This window comes from Plecotus auritus, assembly GCF_963455305.1.
Source record: "Plecotus auritus genome assembly, chromosome: 8".
Taxonomy (NCBI): domain Eukaryota; kingdom Metazoa; phylum Chordata; class Mammalia; order Chiroptera; family Vespertilionidae; genus Plecotus; species Plecotus auritus.
Window position 1 is genome coordinate 117637386 of NC_137782.1, and position 17604 is coordinate 117654989.

At 48.2% G+C, this 17604-nt stretch overlaps 2 protein-coding genes across 3 annotated transcripts in view; both read left to right on the top strand.

The window, feature by feature from the left end:
• POLR1B (RNA polymerase I subunit B) overlaps positions 1 to 8241 on the top strand; it is a 28496-nt gene extending 20255 nt beyond the window's left edge. Inside the window, exons 13-16 of one of the 2 annotated variants that reach the window (XR_013961439.1) lie at positions 2767 to 2963; positions 3400 to 3653; positions 5730 to 7132; positions 7206 to 7502. Coding sequence is in view for 1 of the 2 variants with exons in the window: in XM_080684497.1 (XP_080540623.1) it covers positions 2767 to 2963; positions 3400 to 3653; positions 5730 to 6612 (1334 nt within the window). In the remaining variant the exon portion in view is untranslated. Of the gene's footprint in view, positions 1 to 2766; positions 2964 to 3399; positions 3654 to 5729 lie in introns of both variants that reach the window. The other variant, XM_080684497.1, reaches the window with a different exon arrangement.
• A 2150-nt stretch (positions 8242 to 10391) lies between these two features.
• Positions 10392 to 17016, top strand: CHCHD5 (coiled-coil-helix-coiled-coil-helix domain containing 5). The gene is made up of 4 exons (XM_080684761.1): positions 10392 to 11209; positions 11792 to 11932; positions 12172 to 12337; positions 16838 to 17016. Coding segments are annotated over exons 1-4 (333 nt in total). The 5' UTR covers positions 10392 to 11207; the 3' UTR covers positions 16862 to 17016.
• Positions 17017 to 17604: the final 588 nt, after the last annotated feature.

The window sequence follows — 17604 nt, forward strand, 5'->3', positions numbered from 1 at the left end:
GTCTGAGATCTTGAGATTCCATTTTTGACAACTACAGGCTGTCCATGTCATTATCTCTCCAGTGCTGTTTATTCCTACCTGATATTACCGTACTATTTTGTAGTGCTTATTCAGACTTGAATAATTGTATCAAAAACTTGGTTTCATTTTCCTGGAGTGTAATTTCCCTTAGGCCTGAAAACTTTCTTTAGCATTTGTCACTGTTGCCAGTTGCTGGCTACAAATTTTCTTAGTTTTTATTTCTTTGAAATATCTTTATTTCCTCTTCCCTTGAAGGAACTAGGTATACAATTCAGATTTGACAGGATTTTTTCTGGCACATGAAATACTGTGTGAGCTGTGTACTCTTTTTTTAATCCTCACAGAAGGATGTTTTTATAGAGAGAGAAACATCAATAGGCAGTCTCCTGTATTCACCCTGACCAGAGATCGAACTCGCAACCTAGGTATGTGCTCTGGCAGGAAATCAAACTTGCAACCTTTGGTGTATGGGATAACGCTCCAATCAACTGAGCTATCTGGCCAGGACTAGCTGTCTACTCTTGTTCTCTCATTTCTAATTAGAAGTCATCAGTTATAGGCTGTTTCCCTGTTTTTAAGTTTTATCTTTCCTCTGTCCTAAAGATTTTCTCTTTATTTTTTGGTTTGTAGCAGAATGACTCTAGTATGCCTACATATAGTAATGTTCCTTGTGTTTGTCTTGTTTTTGCATTTGCTGGCCTTCTTAAATCTGTTTTAATGTTTTAAATTTGTCTCCTGAGTTTTCAGTTATGCACCTTGTATGTTAATTATTGCTGTCCCATCAACCATTTGTTCTTTTATCTTTTTCTCTTCACATTGAATCATTTTTATTGATATATCATCATATTCAGACTTTTTATTATAATTCAGAGTTCAGAGTGCTAACCATTACACCATGGAACCACTGCATTATTTCAGATATTTCATTTTCTAGCCTAAAATTTCCATTTGTTTCTTTTTTATAGTTTTGATTTTCTCTGGAATTTCATCTTCATTGTGAACATATTTCCTTTTACATCTTTGAGCAGTTATACAACCAGTTTTTTAAAATCATTGTCTGTTAATTCCAATGTCTTGGTCATCTCAAGATGTCTCCACTGCATTTTTTTCTTGAATATGGGTAATGATTCCCTGTGTCTTTTATATCTAGTAATATTGGATCATATCATGGATATTGTGAACGAATGATATGTTTTGAAGACCATGGATTCTGTTATGTTCCTTTGAAGAGGATTGGTTTTTAGATTTAACTGGTAGATAACTTAGGAACACAGCAGCTGAAGTCACTTTTGAGGGCTGCTTGGAAATGTCCCGTGCATGTATAATTCAGGACTCCACCAAAGATCTGGGATTAGTTCATATGCAGAATTTAAGGCTTTCCCTGTGTGGTTCTCTCCTTTCTGAAATCCCCCCCTCACCCCCTACCCCCTACCCCCAGTTTTTAGTTGCTGTAGTGCTGTGAACTCCATGTTTCTTGGTTCATAAAGCCAGTCAGACTATGGGTTTCTATCTGAGTTTTAGCCACTACACTGGGCCATTAGGCAAAAAAACAAACCACAGAACAAAGCCTGACCTGGAAATTCACCCATTGCAGTTTCTTTTGCCCGAATGTAAATTCCTCTCTAGTTTCTGACTGATTTTGGTTACTTTACAGTACTTTCAGGTGGTGTGTATATTTGTTTGTGGTTACTTTTTTTTTTTTCTTTCTGGGTCTTATGTGCTGAGGGTGGTTGTGAAGAAGGTACCCTCTACAACTGGAAGCTGGAAGTCTCCTTTTCTATATTTTAAAGAATTCCACTATGCATGTATATTTATTTTAGTTTTTACAATCATTTTGGTTGAGCCTTGGCTGGTGTCGCTTAGTTGGTTGAGTGTTGTCCCATGAACCCAAAGATTGCCAGTTCAATTCCCAGTCAGGTCATATGCCCAGGTTGTGGGCTCAATCCACAGTAGGTGGTTTGCAAGAGGCAGCCAATAGATGTTTTGCTCTCACGTCGATGTTACTCTCTCTCCCTCCTAGTGCTTTCCTCTCTCTCTAAAGATCAATTTAAAAATCTTTAAAAAAAAAAGTAATTTGTGTTGAATTGATACTCTGTCCTATGAAGTGGTATAAAGAAGACTCTTACCTACCCCCTGTATGCCAATACCCAGAATTAACAAATAGTGACATTTTGCTTTGTGTGTAAGAAAGTAATTAGAGCCCTAGCCAGTTTGGTTCAGTGTATAGAGCATTGGCCTATGGACTGAAGGGTCCTGGGTTGCATTCCAGTCAAGGGCATATGCCTGGGTTGCGGGCTCGATCCCCATTGTGGGGCGTGCAGGAGGTAGCCATTCAGTGATGTTCCTCTCTCTTCCTCTCCTTTCCTCTCAAATAAAAAAAATACATTTTTTAAAAAAGTTATTAGGTAATAGTTACTCTCCCCTTATATCCTTACTCTTCCCCAGTAACATCCCCCTTTTATTATATATGTGTCCATAAACTAGGTATAGAATTATTTGGGGTGCATTATATAAATATACATAAATGGTATCATATTAAATGAGTTTCTGTCCACTTCCCTCTCAGCACTGTTTTGATGGTCTGGTTGTGATACATGCAGGTCCGTTCATCTTCACACTATAAGCATAACCACCATGACTGATTTGTTCATTCCTCATTGGTGAATATTTAGTTGTTCCCAGTTTTAAATATCACCTTTATAATCAAGGGAAAAACAAAAGGCTAAGGTGTTTTTCCCTTTGTAGGTAAACAAACTATGGGTTTCCCACTTCTCACTTATCAAGACCGATCCGACAATAAGCTGTATCGTCTTCAGACCCCACAAAGCCCATTAGTGAGGCCGTGCATGTATGATCACTATGACATGGACAACTATCCAATTGGGACCAATGCCATCGTCGCTGTTATTTCTTACACTGGCTACGATATGGAAGATGCCATGGTAAGTTTTACCAAGAGTAGTTCATTCTTCTAATATTTAATTTTAATATTTAACTTTACTGTGAGGTCACTGTGTCTTCGAGTGCCTAGTATTCGGTGAGTGTTGTGTTAAATGGTCAATTCCTACTCTGAGTGAAAAGTGGTAGCCTTGAGGGTTATGAACTATTCAGATATGCATATTGCCTGTGTTGTTGAGTGAATGTAAAGTAGTGTTGAATATTTCTACCTTTTGTGTTTGTACATGATTGGGTTTTGGACTACTTAATTATAAATTAAGCGCCTGGGTTTTAGTAGTTAGTAGTTAGTGTAGGTGACTGAGAAAATGTGGATAGTTTTTCATTCAAATGCCAGGTAAACTAAACCAAGTATAATTATGACCAATTTTATTTTGAAAAATCCTCGTTTTTCTTCACTCCCTTGATTCTTTGACTTCGTAGATTGTGAATAAGGCTTCTTGGGAACGAGGTTTTGCCCATGGAAGTGTCTACAAGTCTGAGTTCATAGATCTCTCTGAAAAAATTAAACAAGGAGATGATAGTCTGGTGTTTGGAGTCAAACCTGGTGACCCACGGACTGTGCAGAAGTTAGATGAGGATGGATTGCCGTTTATTGGAGCACAGCTGCAGTATGGAGATCCCTATTACAGCTATGTAAACCTCAACACTGGCGAGAGCTCTGTGATGTTCTACAAGTAAGTTGCAGTGCTAGGTGCTAATTTTAAAGGCCATTCTTAGTGAATTGCTGGGGGCTGCTGAAACTAATCTTTTAACAGGAGAATTTTTGGAGAAAATAGAAATGGTAGTTATTGACTCAGTCGTAACTGAATTGGCATTTACAAAATGAGACAAAGTTTGCTGTTGTACTGCCTTTGCTTTTCTACTTGTCAGAGTTCTCCTGGCTTATTTTAAAAGTATATTATTCAGACTTGATCATCTCTCATGCATGTTAGGAATATTTCCCAGCTAAAATTTTGTTATGCCTCCTGTTAAAAATAAATTTCTAGCTTATTTTACATCTGTAAGAGTGGATTCAACAGTAGGTCTTCATAATCCTATCTAATAAAAGAGTAATATGCAAATTGACAATTACTCCAACACACAAGATGACTGCCCCCATGTGGTCAAAGATGCTGCCCCCATGTGGACACAAGATGGCCACCACAAGATGGCCAGCAGGGGAGGGCAGTTTGGAGGGACCAGGCCTGCAAGGGAGGGCAGTTGTGGGCGATCAGACCAGCAGGGGAGGGCAGTTGGGAGGGACCAGGCCTGCAAGGGAGGGCAGTTGGGGGTGATCAAGCCTGCAGGAGAGGGCAGTTAGGGGTGACCAGGCTGGCAGAGGAGGTAAGTTGGGGGTGACCGGGCCTGCAGGGAAGGACAGTTGGGGGGACCCAGGCCTGCAGGGGAGAGCAGTTGGGGGGGGACCAGGCCTGCAGGGGGGGCAGTTGGGGTGATCAGGCCTGTAGGGGAGGGCAGTTAGGGGCAAACAGGCTGGCAGGGGAGTGGTTAGGGGGGGATCAGGCTGGCAGGCAGAAGCAGTTAGGGGCAATCAGGAAGGCAGGCAGGCGAGCAGTTGGGAGCCAGCAGTCCTGGATTGTGAGAGGCATGTCCGACTGCCCGTTTAGGCCCGATCCTACCAGATTGGAGAGGATGCAGGCTGGGCTGAGGGACACCCCCCTCCCCCATGCACGAATTTCGTGCACCAGGCCTCTAGTTTATAATAATAAAAGCATAACATGCAAATCGACCAAACAGCCAAACAGCGGAACAATGGTCTGGATGACCTTCTGGATGAAGCCACGGCTGCGAGGGCCAAGGCAGCTGCCGGGGCTGTGAGGGCCTACTCTTGCACAAATTTCGTGCATCAGGCCTCTAGTCTATATATATAAAAGCCTAATCGACTGAACGACTGGTTGCCATGATGTGCACTGACCACCAGGGGGCAGACCACTCAATGCAGGAGCTGCCCCCTGGTGGTCAGTGCGCTCCCGCTCAGCTGACCAACCCATCCCGGCGACCCACCAGCCCACCAGCAGCCACTCCCTCAGTAGTCCTGCAGGTCTGATCTCTGGAGAATGGGCCAGGCACCAATGGACTGGTGCCGCTGGCACAATCCTGACAGTGCCGCAGGCCTCCTGAAAGTCAGCCTTGGGCATCGTGGCTGCTTCCCCTGCCCCAGATGCTCTGCAAAGAAGAAATGATATAAAAGCAACTGCCAGGTGACTCCACACAACTGGCGTGAACATCAGTGGGACAGATCTGAGTTCCAGGCTGGCAAGGGTGTCCCAGCATCCACCCAGAGGGCCAATCACGTCTCAGCCTCCCACCCCACCCCCTTGGGACAGGCGCCAGATGCAGGGCTTACCGCTGGCAAGCGCTGCTCCTGTGACGCCAGCCTCTCCCAATTGTGACTGACTGGGTGCGAGCCCACGACAGGCGCGGCCGGGTCGGGATGAGTGGGAGCGGCAGGCAGGAGCAGCAAGCAGCATTGGACTGCTGGTTTCGCCCCAATCTCTGCAGGCCACCCCGAGGGACCCCACCTGTGCACGAATTCATGTACTAGTCCTCTAGTAGTTTCATAATAGTTGTTCAGAGGAACAGAGTTCTGTAGTTAATATAACCAGCAGCCCTATTCATAGATACTTTCAGGGAAAAGAAAAGTAAGACTGTTTTTTGAATCCTTTATAAAGCAGTAATTATATATAAAACTTACATACCTCTATAAACTTAAAGAAATAGTTTGACCTTTTATATGGTTTAATTTTTCCTAGGAGTAAAGAAAATTGTATTGTGGACAACATCAAAGTGTGTAGTAATGACACTGGAAGTGGAAAATTCAAGTGTGTTTGCATCACGATGAGAATCCCTCGGAACCCAACCATTGGTGACAAGTTTGCCAGCCGGCATGGGCAGAAGGGCATCCTGAGCAGGCTGTGGCCAACTGAGGACATGCCCTTTACCGAAAGTGGGATGGTCCCAGACATTCTGTTCAACCCTCATGGGTTCCCGTCCCGAATGACTATTGGTATGTTAATTGAGAGCATGGCAGGCAAATCTGCAGCTCTGCATGGTCTCTGCCATGATGCCACACCCTTCACCTTTTCAGAGGAGAACTCGGCCTTGGAATACTTTGGTGAGATGTTGAAGGCTGCTGGCTACAACTTCTATGGCACTGAGAGGCTGTACAGTGGCATCAGTGGGATAGAACTGGAAGCAGATATTTTCATAGGCGTAGTTTATTACCAGCGGTTACGCCACATGGTCTCAGACAAATTCCAGGTCAGAACCACAGGAGCCAGAGACAGAGTCACTAACCAGCCCATTGGGGGGAGAAATGTCCAGGGTGGGATCCGTTTTGGGGAAATGGAGAGGGATGCTCTTTTAGCTCATGGAACTTCTTTTCTCCTTCATGACCGCCTCTTTAACTGTTCTGACCGGTCGGTAGCCCATGTGTGTGTCAAGTGTGGCAGTTTGCTCTCTCCACTGTTGGAGAAGCCACCCCCTTCGTGGTCAGCCATGCGCAACAGAAAGTACAACTGTGCTGTGTGTAATCGCAGTGACACTATTGACACTGTTTCTGTGCCTTACGTTTTTCGGTATTTTGTAGCTGAACTGGCAGCTATGAACATCAAAGTAAAACTGGATGTCATTTAATTGATGTGGCCTTTTGGGTTAGGAGATCAGATTAAAACAAAATATAACTTCAGTAAAGATGTTACCCTGAAATTTTTTTCAAGGTTGTTAACAGCCCTCAACTAAGACCTGGCAACTAAGAATTCAAGGTTCTGAGTCTTTCTGGTATAATAACTATTGAAATTGATTTTCACTCTATTTTTTGAAAAATGTCACATTGTTAAAAATAAAATGATACATTGATGAATAAGATATACAGGGAAGTTCCCAACCCCAGGGTGTTAGTATGCTGCTCTCAGTAGATGGTGACTATCACTCATTGTCCCTCTGGAACAGGGGTGGGGAATCTTTTCTCTGCCAAGAACCATGTGGATATTTATAACATAATTTGCAGGCCATACAAAATTATCAACTTAAAAATTAGCCTGCTATATTTGGTCAAACAATTAACTCAACCCTAATGCCTTGGGAGGGCCAGACCAAACAATTTCGAGGGCCTTATATGGCCTGAGGGCCCAATGTTCCCCACCCCCGCTCTAGAGCAGCGGTTGCCAACCGGTGGTCCACGGACCACTGGTGGTTCAGGTCCGAAAGGTTGGTAACCGCTGCTCTAGAGTATTGTCCATCTAGTGTCCAAACACGATGCAGGCCATGTGTGTGATTTTGTATTTTCTAATGTCCATGTTAAAGTAAAAAAAGTAGAAATATTTTTAACAGCTTCATTGAAATATAATTATACAAAACCCAGGTTGCAAGTTTTATCTTCAGTTGGGGTGTGTGCAGGAGCAACTGATTGATGTTTCTCTCTCTCCCTCTCTAAAATCAAAAACATACTTAAGAAAACAAACACTGCACATCTTTATTGTATATAGTTCACCATCTGGGGTAATAAACATCACCTCTAAAAGCTTCCTGTGCCCCTTGGGGTTGTTTTTATTTATTTATTACCAGAGGCCCAGTGCATGACATTCGTGCACGGGAGGGAAGGGACCGTGTCCTTCGCCGCCACACACACACACACACACACACACACACACACACACACACACACACACGTTCCCCATCCCTAAGAGGAGGCAATAGTCGCTGGGCCAGAAGGAATGGATGCCGTCGGCGCCCCGCCACACCACGCCACCACCATCTGTGCTGCTCCACGGTTCCCCACTTCCTCCTTCCCTCTCCCCTGCGCTGCCTCCAAATATAGCAGGCGGCCCCAGCAGTCCCCAGGGAAGGGAGAGGACTAGAGTGAGAGACCCTTGTGTAGAGGGCTGACTTTCAATAGATGGGAGCAAGAGAGCTGCTTTGCTATGTACAAACCCCGACCCAGAAGCAGGTTGTCTACGAATGGTTTAGCACCAGGGGCTGATGGGGGCCAGCTGTGGGAAGGGACCATGGGCTGGCCATGGGAGGTTGGCTGTGGGAGCGCACTGACCACCAGAGGGCAGACGCTAAACACAAGAGCTGCCCAGACCAGCCAAGGCAGATGCCAGCAGGCCCCCTCCACACCTCCTCCCTCCATCGCCCCACTGATCACCCTGAGGAGGGGGCCGGCCAGCGAAAGGGCTGTGGCAGGGGGCAGGGCCCAGGAGCCGGTGGCGCCAGGCCGGCCAACGCAGGTGCCAGCAGGGGTCCTCCAATCACCCTGCCGGGTCACCCCACAGATCGCCAGCCAGGCCTAGGAACTCTACCCATGTATGAATTTTGTGCATCAGGCCTCTAGTATATAAATAGCACAGTTGGTGACCTTCTGAGATTGGCCTTTTCCACTCAATGTAATTGCCTTGAGATGCATTGAAGCTGTTGCATGTATCAGTCATTCATTCCTTTTTGCTGCTGTGTGGCTATGCCAATGTGTTCAACCAGTTACCTGTAGGAGCACATTTTGGTTGCTACGTTTTTGGTGTTTACAAATAAAGCTGCTCTGAAAACTCATGTACAGTTTTTGTGTGAGCATACATTTCATTTATCTGGGACAGAGGTCTAAGAATGAAATTGCCATGTGGTGGTGGTGTGTTGTCTTAGAAGAAACTGCCAAACTGTTTTCCAAAGTGGCCGGACCATTTTACATTCCCATCAGCAATGAATGAGATCGATCGTTTCTTCCACATCCTGATAGGCACTTGATAGTGCACCTGTGTTTTATGAGGCTGTTCTGACAGCTTTGTGAGTGATGTCTCCCTGGGGTTTTAATCCGCATGTCTTTAATGGTTGACGATGTTTAACATCATCTTTTCATGGGCTTTTCTGCATTTATTTCTACTCAGTGAAATGTGTCTTTTGCTCATTTCCTTTTTTTTTTTTTAAATATATTTTTGTTGCTTTCAGAGAGGAAGGGAGAGGGATAGAAACATCAATGATGAGAGAAAATCATTGATCAGCTGCCTCCTGGAGGCCCCCTACTGGGGATTGAGCCCACAACCTGGGCTTGTGCCCTGACCTAGAATGAACCGTGACCTTCTGGTTCATAGGTCGACGTTCAAGCACTGAGCCACACTGGCAGGACATGTGCCATTTTATTTATACATATGTGATGAACCCCAAAATACATTATTACCTTTGCTCTAAGCAGTCAATTATCTTTTCAAGAGATTTATAAAATAAGTTACTTAATAGCATCACATTTACCATGTCTGATGATCTTTATATACTGCACTTCTACTTCATGGCATTTTCCTTCAACCTCCAGGGCTTACTTCAGTGTTTCCGGTAGCATTCTTAAGCTTTCTTAGGTGGGATGCAGCCCTCAGGCCTAATTGTCAGCTGCGCTTCTGACCAACTAACTATAAATTGAACACCTTCTTGGGTTCGACTGATTTGCTAGAATGGCTCACAAAACTCAGAAACATTTTACACACTAGAGCACCAGTTTACTATATGAGAATATAATTTAGGGCCCTCTGTTGGTTGGAGCTGTAGTCGGCAAACTGCGGCTCCCGAGCCACATGCGGCTCTTTGGCCCCTTGAGCGTGGCTCTTCCACAAAATACCACAGCCTGGGCGAGTCTATTTTGAAGAAGTGGCGTTAGAAGAAGTTTAAGTTTAAAAAATTGGGCTCTCAAAAGAAATTTCAATCGTACTGTTGATATTTGGCTCTGTTGACTAATGAGTTTGCCGACCACTGCCCTAGCAGTTAAAACAGCTCCTGGCACATGTGTGGCACTTAGTAGATACCATAGGAGGGGATGCTTGGGTGTCATCTTATCCTCAGAGCAAACCTGTGCGAATTCAGTCCACTATTCCTCTGCCTGCCCCAGACTGAGTGGGGACCCATCAGTGACCAGGAGACAATACAAGGTTCAGATCTGCTTCACCCCAAACCCCAGAAACCTACGTCTCCCTTACAGCCCAAAAGGCAGCCAGAAGTCTGGGGGCTCAAGTGTCACCCACTCCCAAGGCAGTTCCCCTGCTGGGTCTTCAGGGAACCTACTTAGAAGCCCAGCCATATGCCTTCCGTGGGGCACACGTGACCTGGACTTCGGGATGAGATTCAGGGACAGGACGTGGGGGCAGTGGGGACATCTGAGGACTCGGTGCACATTTGAGGTCACAGAGAAGAGTCCTGTGTTCCTCCCCCTGTCCTCCCACGAAAGGCCACCAGGAAGGTTTTGCGGGAAGGAGAACGTGGGGTGGGGGAGGGTGAAAGGTTTTCTTTCGATGCGCCTGGCTCCAAATCTGTGTCACGGGGCCAGCTCAGGTGTCAGCTCGGGAACAGCTCCTGCATTGGCTCAGGCTATGCCCGTGGGGAGGTGTCACGGACACTCCCCAGTTTCAGAGACGAGCACGTTGAGGCTCCGGCTGTCTGACTCACAGGCAGCCTGTCTCTGAAACGCGTGTGTTCCTTTGGCCAGAGCCAGGGGGCTTTCTGCGTGCTCCCGGCGGGACGGCGCCCCACTGGAACACAGGCCCAGCCGCCCACCGCAGAGTCGCGGGTCCAGCCCCACCTCGCTCCCCGGAAGCCTCACCGCACCGGGAGGGATTGCAGAGGAGCCAGGTGGGAACTCACGTGAGCTCAGCTGCAGCAGGGTTCATGCACGCAGGTAGCGCAGACCCGGCCCGGCTCTGGGGCGACGCCCCTTCCCGCCGGCTCCCCGCAGGCGCCCGAGAGGACCGACTGCGTAAGGCCAAGGCAGACAGCACACGGCAGACAGCCGAGCCGCGGACGGCTTGAGTTGAGGGTCGGCAGCAAAGGGCAGGCGCGGGACACTAGTTTTCCAGTCGGGTCCGGCCCTACAGGGATTCGCACCGCTGAGCGCCACTCTTTCCTAGGTGCTAGGGCACCGCCGTACTTTCCCTTATTTACTTCCGGTGCAGTCTGGAGGTCGCCTGGAAAAGCCGGAAATAGGGTTGTGGCCACCGAGCCGGCCGGAGTCGGAAGTGGCTAGCAGGGCGCCGCCATTGCAGGCCAGGGCAGGAAGCAGAGGCAGAGCTCCGCCATGGCAGGTCCGGGCGGAAGCAGAGGTAGGGCGCCGCTTTGACGGATTGGCGCTAAAAGCAATAGGGCCGCTTGGCCGCTGTGTGAACGGAATAAACAAGGCAGGGAGGGCGCCGCCATGACAACCTGACACCGGAAAAGGCGGGACGCTCCTCGGGACTGATTCTCCTGGCACCTGCCTCGACATGTGAGTAGCAGGAGCACCTTCCCTTTACCTACCGCGCACACCTTCTCCTTGTCTGTGACCCGGACCTAAGCCAGGATCCGGGAGGAGGGGTGGCCTCTGTTCCTTGAACCTCCGACCCTCCGGACTCCGCGCCGTCACCCTTCCCCGCGCGTCCAAGCCCCGCTCCCCTCCTCCTGGGAACCGAGGTCTCTCACACCCAGGCATCTCGCAGGACTCCAGTCCCGGCCTGGACTTGGAGCCCCACGTTCCGCCCCCGGGTCACCCCACCTTCTCTCTTGAGTCTTAAGCATCTACCCCGGACCCCAGACCTTCAGGCCGGCAGACTCCTTCTGGACACTGCCCCGCTCTCCAGACCTGTCTCTAGAGTTCACTTGTATATTGAATCCCTTCCCCCAGACGAATCCGGGCCCCAGCCCTACTTGGCGCTTACAGATCATGCCCCAGATCTGTTTAAGGATCCTCACCATCAATCCCGAAGCCCCTGGCCCGCTCCACAGCCCGGCACCCCGCATGCCCTGCCGTGGGACCGTCAGACTCAGGGACCCACCCCACACCCTCCACCCCTACCCTCGTGTCCCGCAGGCAGGCGGCGCTGGAGGTTACTGCCCGCCACTGCGGCCGGGAGCTGGACCAGTACGGCCAGTGTGTGGCCGCCAAGCCTGAGTCCTGGCAACGGGACTGTCACCACCTCAAAATGAGCATCGCTCGATGCACTTCTAACCAGTGAGTGCTGGACAGTCCTGGACTGGGCAGTTCGGAGGGGGCTGGGAGTGCAGGAGGGGCAGGCAGCATGGGGAACAGTGGGGAGGTGGGCAACACGGGGGTGGGCAGTGGAGGGAGACAATGCAGGAGTGGATAATTCGGGGGACAAGGCAGTACCAGAGGTGGGGCCATTGGGTGGGGGGTGGACAGTGGGGTGGGGTAGTGCCAGGAAAGTCGAGCTTGAGGTGCCCTCCCTGCAGCCCAGTCATCCGTCAGATCCGCCAGGCCTGTGCAGAGCCCTTTGAGGCCTTTGAGGAGTGTCTTCGGCAGAATGAGGCGGCCACAGGCAACTGTGCGGAGCAGGTGCGCCGCTTCCTGCAGTGCGCTGAGCAGGTGCAGCCAGCGAGCCCACCTGCAACTGTGCAGGTAAAGACCTGAGATCACCCTCAACCCCACCCTCCCAGCACCGACCTTCACATGCATCCAGAATCCACAACACTCTCACCTCTTGCCCCATCCATAGCCCCTGCTTTAGTCCAGCCACCTGCCCTCCAGGACACCTGTCCTGTGGTCCCCCTGGCCTCTGTGAACCCCCCACAGTACCTGCCTCTGCACAATGGCCAGAGAGCACTTGAGAACTGAGAACTGGTCACATTACTCCTTTGATATTGTTCCTCAACAGCTTCCCATTCACACCAAGGAACAAAACCCCAGGTTTGGGCAGCTTCTGTCTTCCCCAGGCTAACTGTTCAATTTCCTTCACCCTGCCCCTCAGCTGTGCTGGCAGGTGTGAGGTTGGGGTAAAAGGTCTTACTCTTTTTACTTATTTATTTTTTTTAGGTCTTACTCTTTTTAATGTATATGGTAATTGAACAGATACAGTATATCTATGATATTACAATTTCATGGATGGGCCTGGGCAGTGTTGCTCAGTGGTTGAGCATCAACTCATGAACCAAGAGGTCAAGGTTCAATTCCCAGGTTGCAGGCTCAATCCCCTGTAAGGGCTGTGCAGGAGGCAGCTGATCAATGATTCTCATCATTGATGTTTCTCTCTGTCTTTCCTTCTCCCTTCCTCTCTCTAAAATCAATACAAAAAATATTTATTTTTATTTTATTTTTTTATTGATCTTTTTTTAAATTTAATAAATCTTTATTGTTCAGATTATTACAATTGATTCTCCTTTTTCCCCCCATAGCTCCCCTCCACCCGGTTCCCATCCCACCCTCTGCCCTTACCTCCCCCCCACTGTCCTCATCCATAGGTGTACGCTTTTTGTCCAGTCTCTTCCCGCACCTCCCACACCCCTTTCCCCCCGAGAATTGTCAGTCCACTCCCTTTCTGTGCCCCCGATTCTATTATATTCACCAGTTTATTCTGTTCATCAGATTTTTTATTCACTTGATATTTATTTTTATTTTTTATTTTTTTTATTGTTTGAAGCATTACAAATAGTAATACATATGTCTCCTTTTTTTTCCCCCCCTATTGACCTCCCCCTGGCTTCCCCTACGCCCCAGTACATGCCTTTACCTGCCCCCCCTACCCAGTGTCTTGTATCCATTGGTTATGCTTATATGCATGCATACAAGTCCTTCAGTTGATCTCTTACAGCCCCACCCCAACCTTCCCTGCCTTCCCCCTGTTCACTTGATTTTTAGATTCACATGTTGATAGATATGTATTTGTTGTTCATAATTTTTACCTTTACCTTTTTCTTCTTCCTCTTCTTAAAGAATACCTTTCAGCATTTCATATAATACTGGTTTGGTGGTGATGAACTCCTTTAGCTTTTTCTTATCTGTGAAGCTCTTTCTATCTGCCCTTCAATTCTGAATGATAGCTTTGCTGGGTAGAGTAATCTTGGTTGTAGGTTCTTGCTATTCATCACTTTGAAAATTTCTTGCCACTCCCGTCTGGCCTGCATAGTTTCTGTTGAGAAATCAGCTGACAGTCGTATGGGTGCTCCCTTGTAGGTGATTAACTGTTTTTCTCTTGCTGCTTTTAATGTTGTCTCTTTGTCTTTTGCTCTTGGCATTTTAATTATGATGTGTCTTGGTGTGGTCCTCTTTGGATTCCTTTTGTTTGGGGTTCTGTGCGCTTCCTGGACTTGTTAGTGTATTTCTTTCACCAGGTGGGGGAAGTTTTCGGTCATTATTTCTTCAAATAGGTTTTCAGTATCTTGCTCTCTCTCTTCTTCTGGCACCCCCATAATTCGGATGTTGGTACACTTGAGGTTGTCCCAGAGGCTCCTTATACTATCTTCAAATTTTTGGATTCTTTTTTCTTTTTGCTTTTCCGGTTGAGTGTTTTTTGCTTCTTTGTATTTCAACTCTTTGACTTGATTCGTGCAGTCCTCTAGTCTGCTGTTAGGTCTCTGTATAATATTTTTTATTTCAGTCAGTGTATATTTTAATTTCTAGTTGGTCCTTTTTCATATCCTCGAGGGTCTTGCTAAATTTATCGGCCTTTTCTAGGAAATTCTTGAAAAACCTTATAACCGTGGTTTTGAACTCTATATCCAGTCATTTGTTTTCCTCCATTTCTTTCATTTGTGATCTGTTTCTTTGTCTCCGCATTTTTGCTGCCCTGAGTTGGTAGAGTAGCTTTGTGTGGTAGGTGTCCTATAGGGCACAGTGGCTCAGCCTCCCCAGGTACCTGAGGTGGACACTCTTGGTGCACCCCTTTGGGGACTGTGTGCTCAGCCTTGTTGTAATTAAGTCTTGATTGTTGTTGGTATCACTGGGAGGAATTGACCTCCAGGCCAGTTGGCTGTGAGGATCAGCTGTGTCTATGCTGGGAGAACTTCTGTGCTGGAGACACTCTTATGAGACAAGACTTGCAAAATTGCAAAAGCCTCTGTGCTCAGCTTGGATGGGGCGGAGTTTCAGGGTGGAGCTGACAGCCTTGGTTTCCCATCAGCCCTGCCCTATGAAGCCCCTGGGTCTCAGTGTCCCTCGGTAATCGCTGCAAGCACCTCTGAGAGAAAGCTGCCCTCGAGTTTCGCCCACTGCCAGACAGTCCAGTTTCTCCAGAATGAGTCGGGGTTCCCAGAAACTTGCCTGGAACTGGAGTTCAGCGCAGTTGGGAGCTTCCGTCTCCCTCCCGCTTTAGAAAGCCAGCCGCGCACTCAGCCTCCTGTGCATTCAGCAGTCAGTGCTCTCTGTGCGCACGCGCGCCTCTGTACCTCTGCCTTCCACAGCTCCTGAGTCTCAGTGTGCTTTCTCTTTTCCTGACAGTCCAGATTTCCCCCGAATGAGTCTGGTTTCCCAGCATCTCGCCCGGGACTGGAGTTCAGTGCAGTTGGGAGCTTCCTTCTCCCTCCAGCTTTAGAAAGCCAGCCGTGCACTCAGCCGCCCGTGTACACAGCCGCCCGTCCTCTCCACGTGCGAGTCTCCGTACCTCAGCCTTTTGCAGCTCCTCTGAGTCTCAATGTGCTTTTCTCTTTTCTTCTAGTTGTAGAATTTCCATTCAGCCAGCTTTCCTGTGGTTCTGGGTGGTGTCCGTTTTGTCTTTTAGTTGTAGTTTTGATATTGTTGTGCGAGGCAGCAGTTTAGGTGTTTACCTATGCCGCCATCTTGGTTTCTTTCAAAATATATATATTTTTTAAATAAAAATTTCATGGATGGGCACAATCCTATATAATAAAAGCCTAATATGCAAATCAATTGAACAGCAGAACGACTAATCGGCCCTGAGACTGATCGGCCCTGATCACCAGCCAGGCCTAGGGACCCTACCCATACATGAATTTCATGCACCAGGCCTCTAGTTTAAAATAAATGTCTAAAAAGACTCCTTAGTGGGGCAATTTTGGAAAAAGGTTGAGAAACTTGGTTTAGATGTTTATGGGAGCTCCAAAGACAAAGATCACCTCTTCACCAGCCCTTCTGGTACTCTCATCTGCCCCGCTCTGTTTCTGCAGCCCCGTCTTCCCTTCTTGCTCCCAGGGGAGAAGCTTTCTCTTGGCCTCCATGCTCCTTTCAGTCATTCCAAACCATTCATTTTCTGTGATGGTCTCCGAGTCTGACAGGGTTCTGATTTACTAAAACCCTTTCCATAGACCAGGTCTCAACTCGGTGCTGCCCATAGGCCCTCCCCCTTCCTCCAGTCCTGTGGTTCCAGCCCCAGGGAATGGGAACTTACTCAACCTCATGTCTATCCTGCTGCCAGGCTTTTATCTAGCTGTTTCCTTCCGCCTGGACTGCCACCTAGTCCTGCTCACCTTCCTCAGAAAACCTCTGTGATGGCCCCTCCCTATGCCGGGCTCCCACAGTCCCTGACTCCCTAATTACGGCTTACATGCCACTGCTTTGTAACCACTGCCTTCCCATCACTTGTTTCAGAGAAGTTCTTGCTGAAACTGGGGCAGAAGCCCTGTCACCTGGACCTCAGTCTTGTGTTTTCTTGAGGCAGGATAAGTGAAAAGTTCAGGCCCCAAGAACTCCCAGCAGAAAGGACTTTTAAGTCTTCCAAGATTTTGGGGCATCTGAATAGTAAAAATCCCACCTTCCCATCTGAGGACCAGTTGCTCCTTTCCTTCCGAGATAAGCAACAAGCCTGTCCCCATCTCATAAAGTATGCTGTACGGTTTAAAGTGCCACTTACATCTCCCACACACACTTCTCTCTACCCTGACCTAGTTTTCTTTGTAGATATCCAGTCGGAATATTTTTGTTCACTTGTCTATCCCTCCCAAGTCGGAGACTTGTGCCTGCCTGCGTCCAGTGTTGGGTCCCCAGTACCTGTAGCAGTGCCAGGCACACAATAGGTGCTCAGTGCATGCAGCAAAGCTGCCTTCCTTGCTCCCAGTGACAGTTCACTATGTCCCATATTCATGGGCTCTACAGGCAGCCTCTGCTTTATCTATACAATCTCCCCAGGGCCGGGCACAGACGATGGGAGATGATGATGTTTTTCCACAGGCACAGCCACTTCCTGCCTCCTGAGGACTCTGGACCATGTGAAAACTGGACAGGAGTGACTGGCCACTTACTGCCCCCAGCCCTGAAGAGTGAGTGACCAGATGCTATTCTGAGGGCCCTGGATATGGGCCCAGTCTCTGGACATCGCAACTCAATAAATAAAGACTGTGTACATCAGGCTTTGATTCCTGCCTTCAGCACTTGAGGGCCCTAGACTCCCTTCTGGGACTTCCAGAAGACCACACAGGACATCCCTCACTCTCCAAGGGGCAACTCCCGTCTGTCACTGAGGGCTGTTTTTGTGGGCATTGACCACCTAGCACTTCGGCCTGCACTGTGGGGTTGAGCGGCTCCTGCCATCAGAAGAGTCCTGAGCAGCACTCAGCACACAGAAGGGAGTGCCTTATGGACCCAGGCAGTGGCTGCTGCAGCTTCCTGTTTCCTCAGGGTGTCAGGTTCCACAGGCCCTAGAGGGCAGGTCTGCAGGAGAGGGACCCCAGAGTGCTGAGCTCTGCATGCCTGGGGCTGCACCCAGATTTACCATTCAGAACTGTTGCTCCCCTGGAGGTGACTCCAAATCTCCAGAAATTGGAAGTGACTTGCCATTGCTGACTAGACTGGCCATTTGAAACCTGAGGCTTGTGCCCTGGCTTGGAAAAAATGAGCTAGATTGTGTCCTGGGGATATGATCTTTAAGACAAAGGCAGTTGGCCTGGGAGCTAAGGTGTAAGTCCAAGTGGTCAGGGTGGGGGGAGCAATGCAGTCCC

Coding starts and splice junctions, on each gene's coding strand:
- CHCHD5 (XM_080684761.1), top strand. Junction 11,933..12,171: donor GCTCGATGCACTTCTAACCA/GTGAGTGCTGGA, acceptor CCCTCCCTGCAG/CCCAGTCATCCGTCAGATCC. Junction 12,338..16,837: donor GCCCACCTGCAACTGTGCAG/GTAAAGACCTGA, acceptor GTTTTTCCACAG/GCACAGCCACTTCCTGCCTC.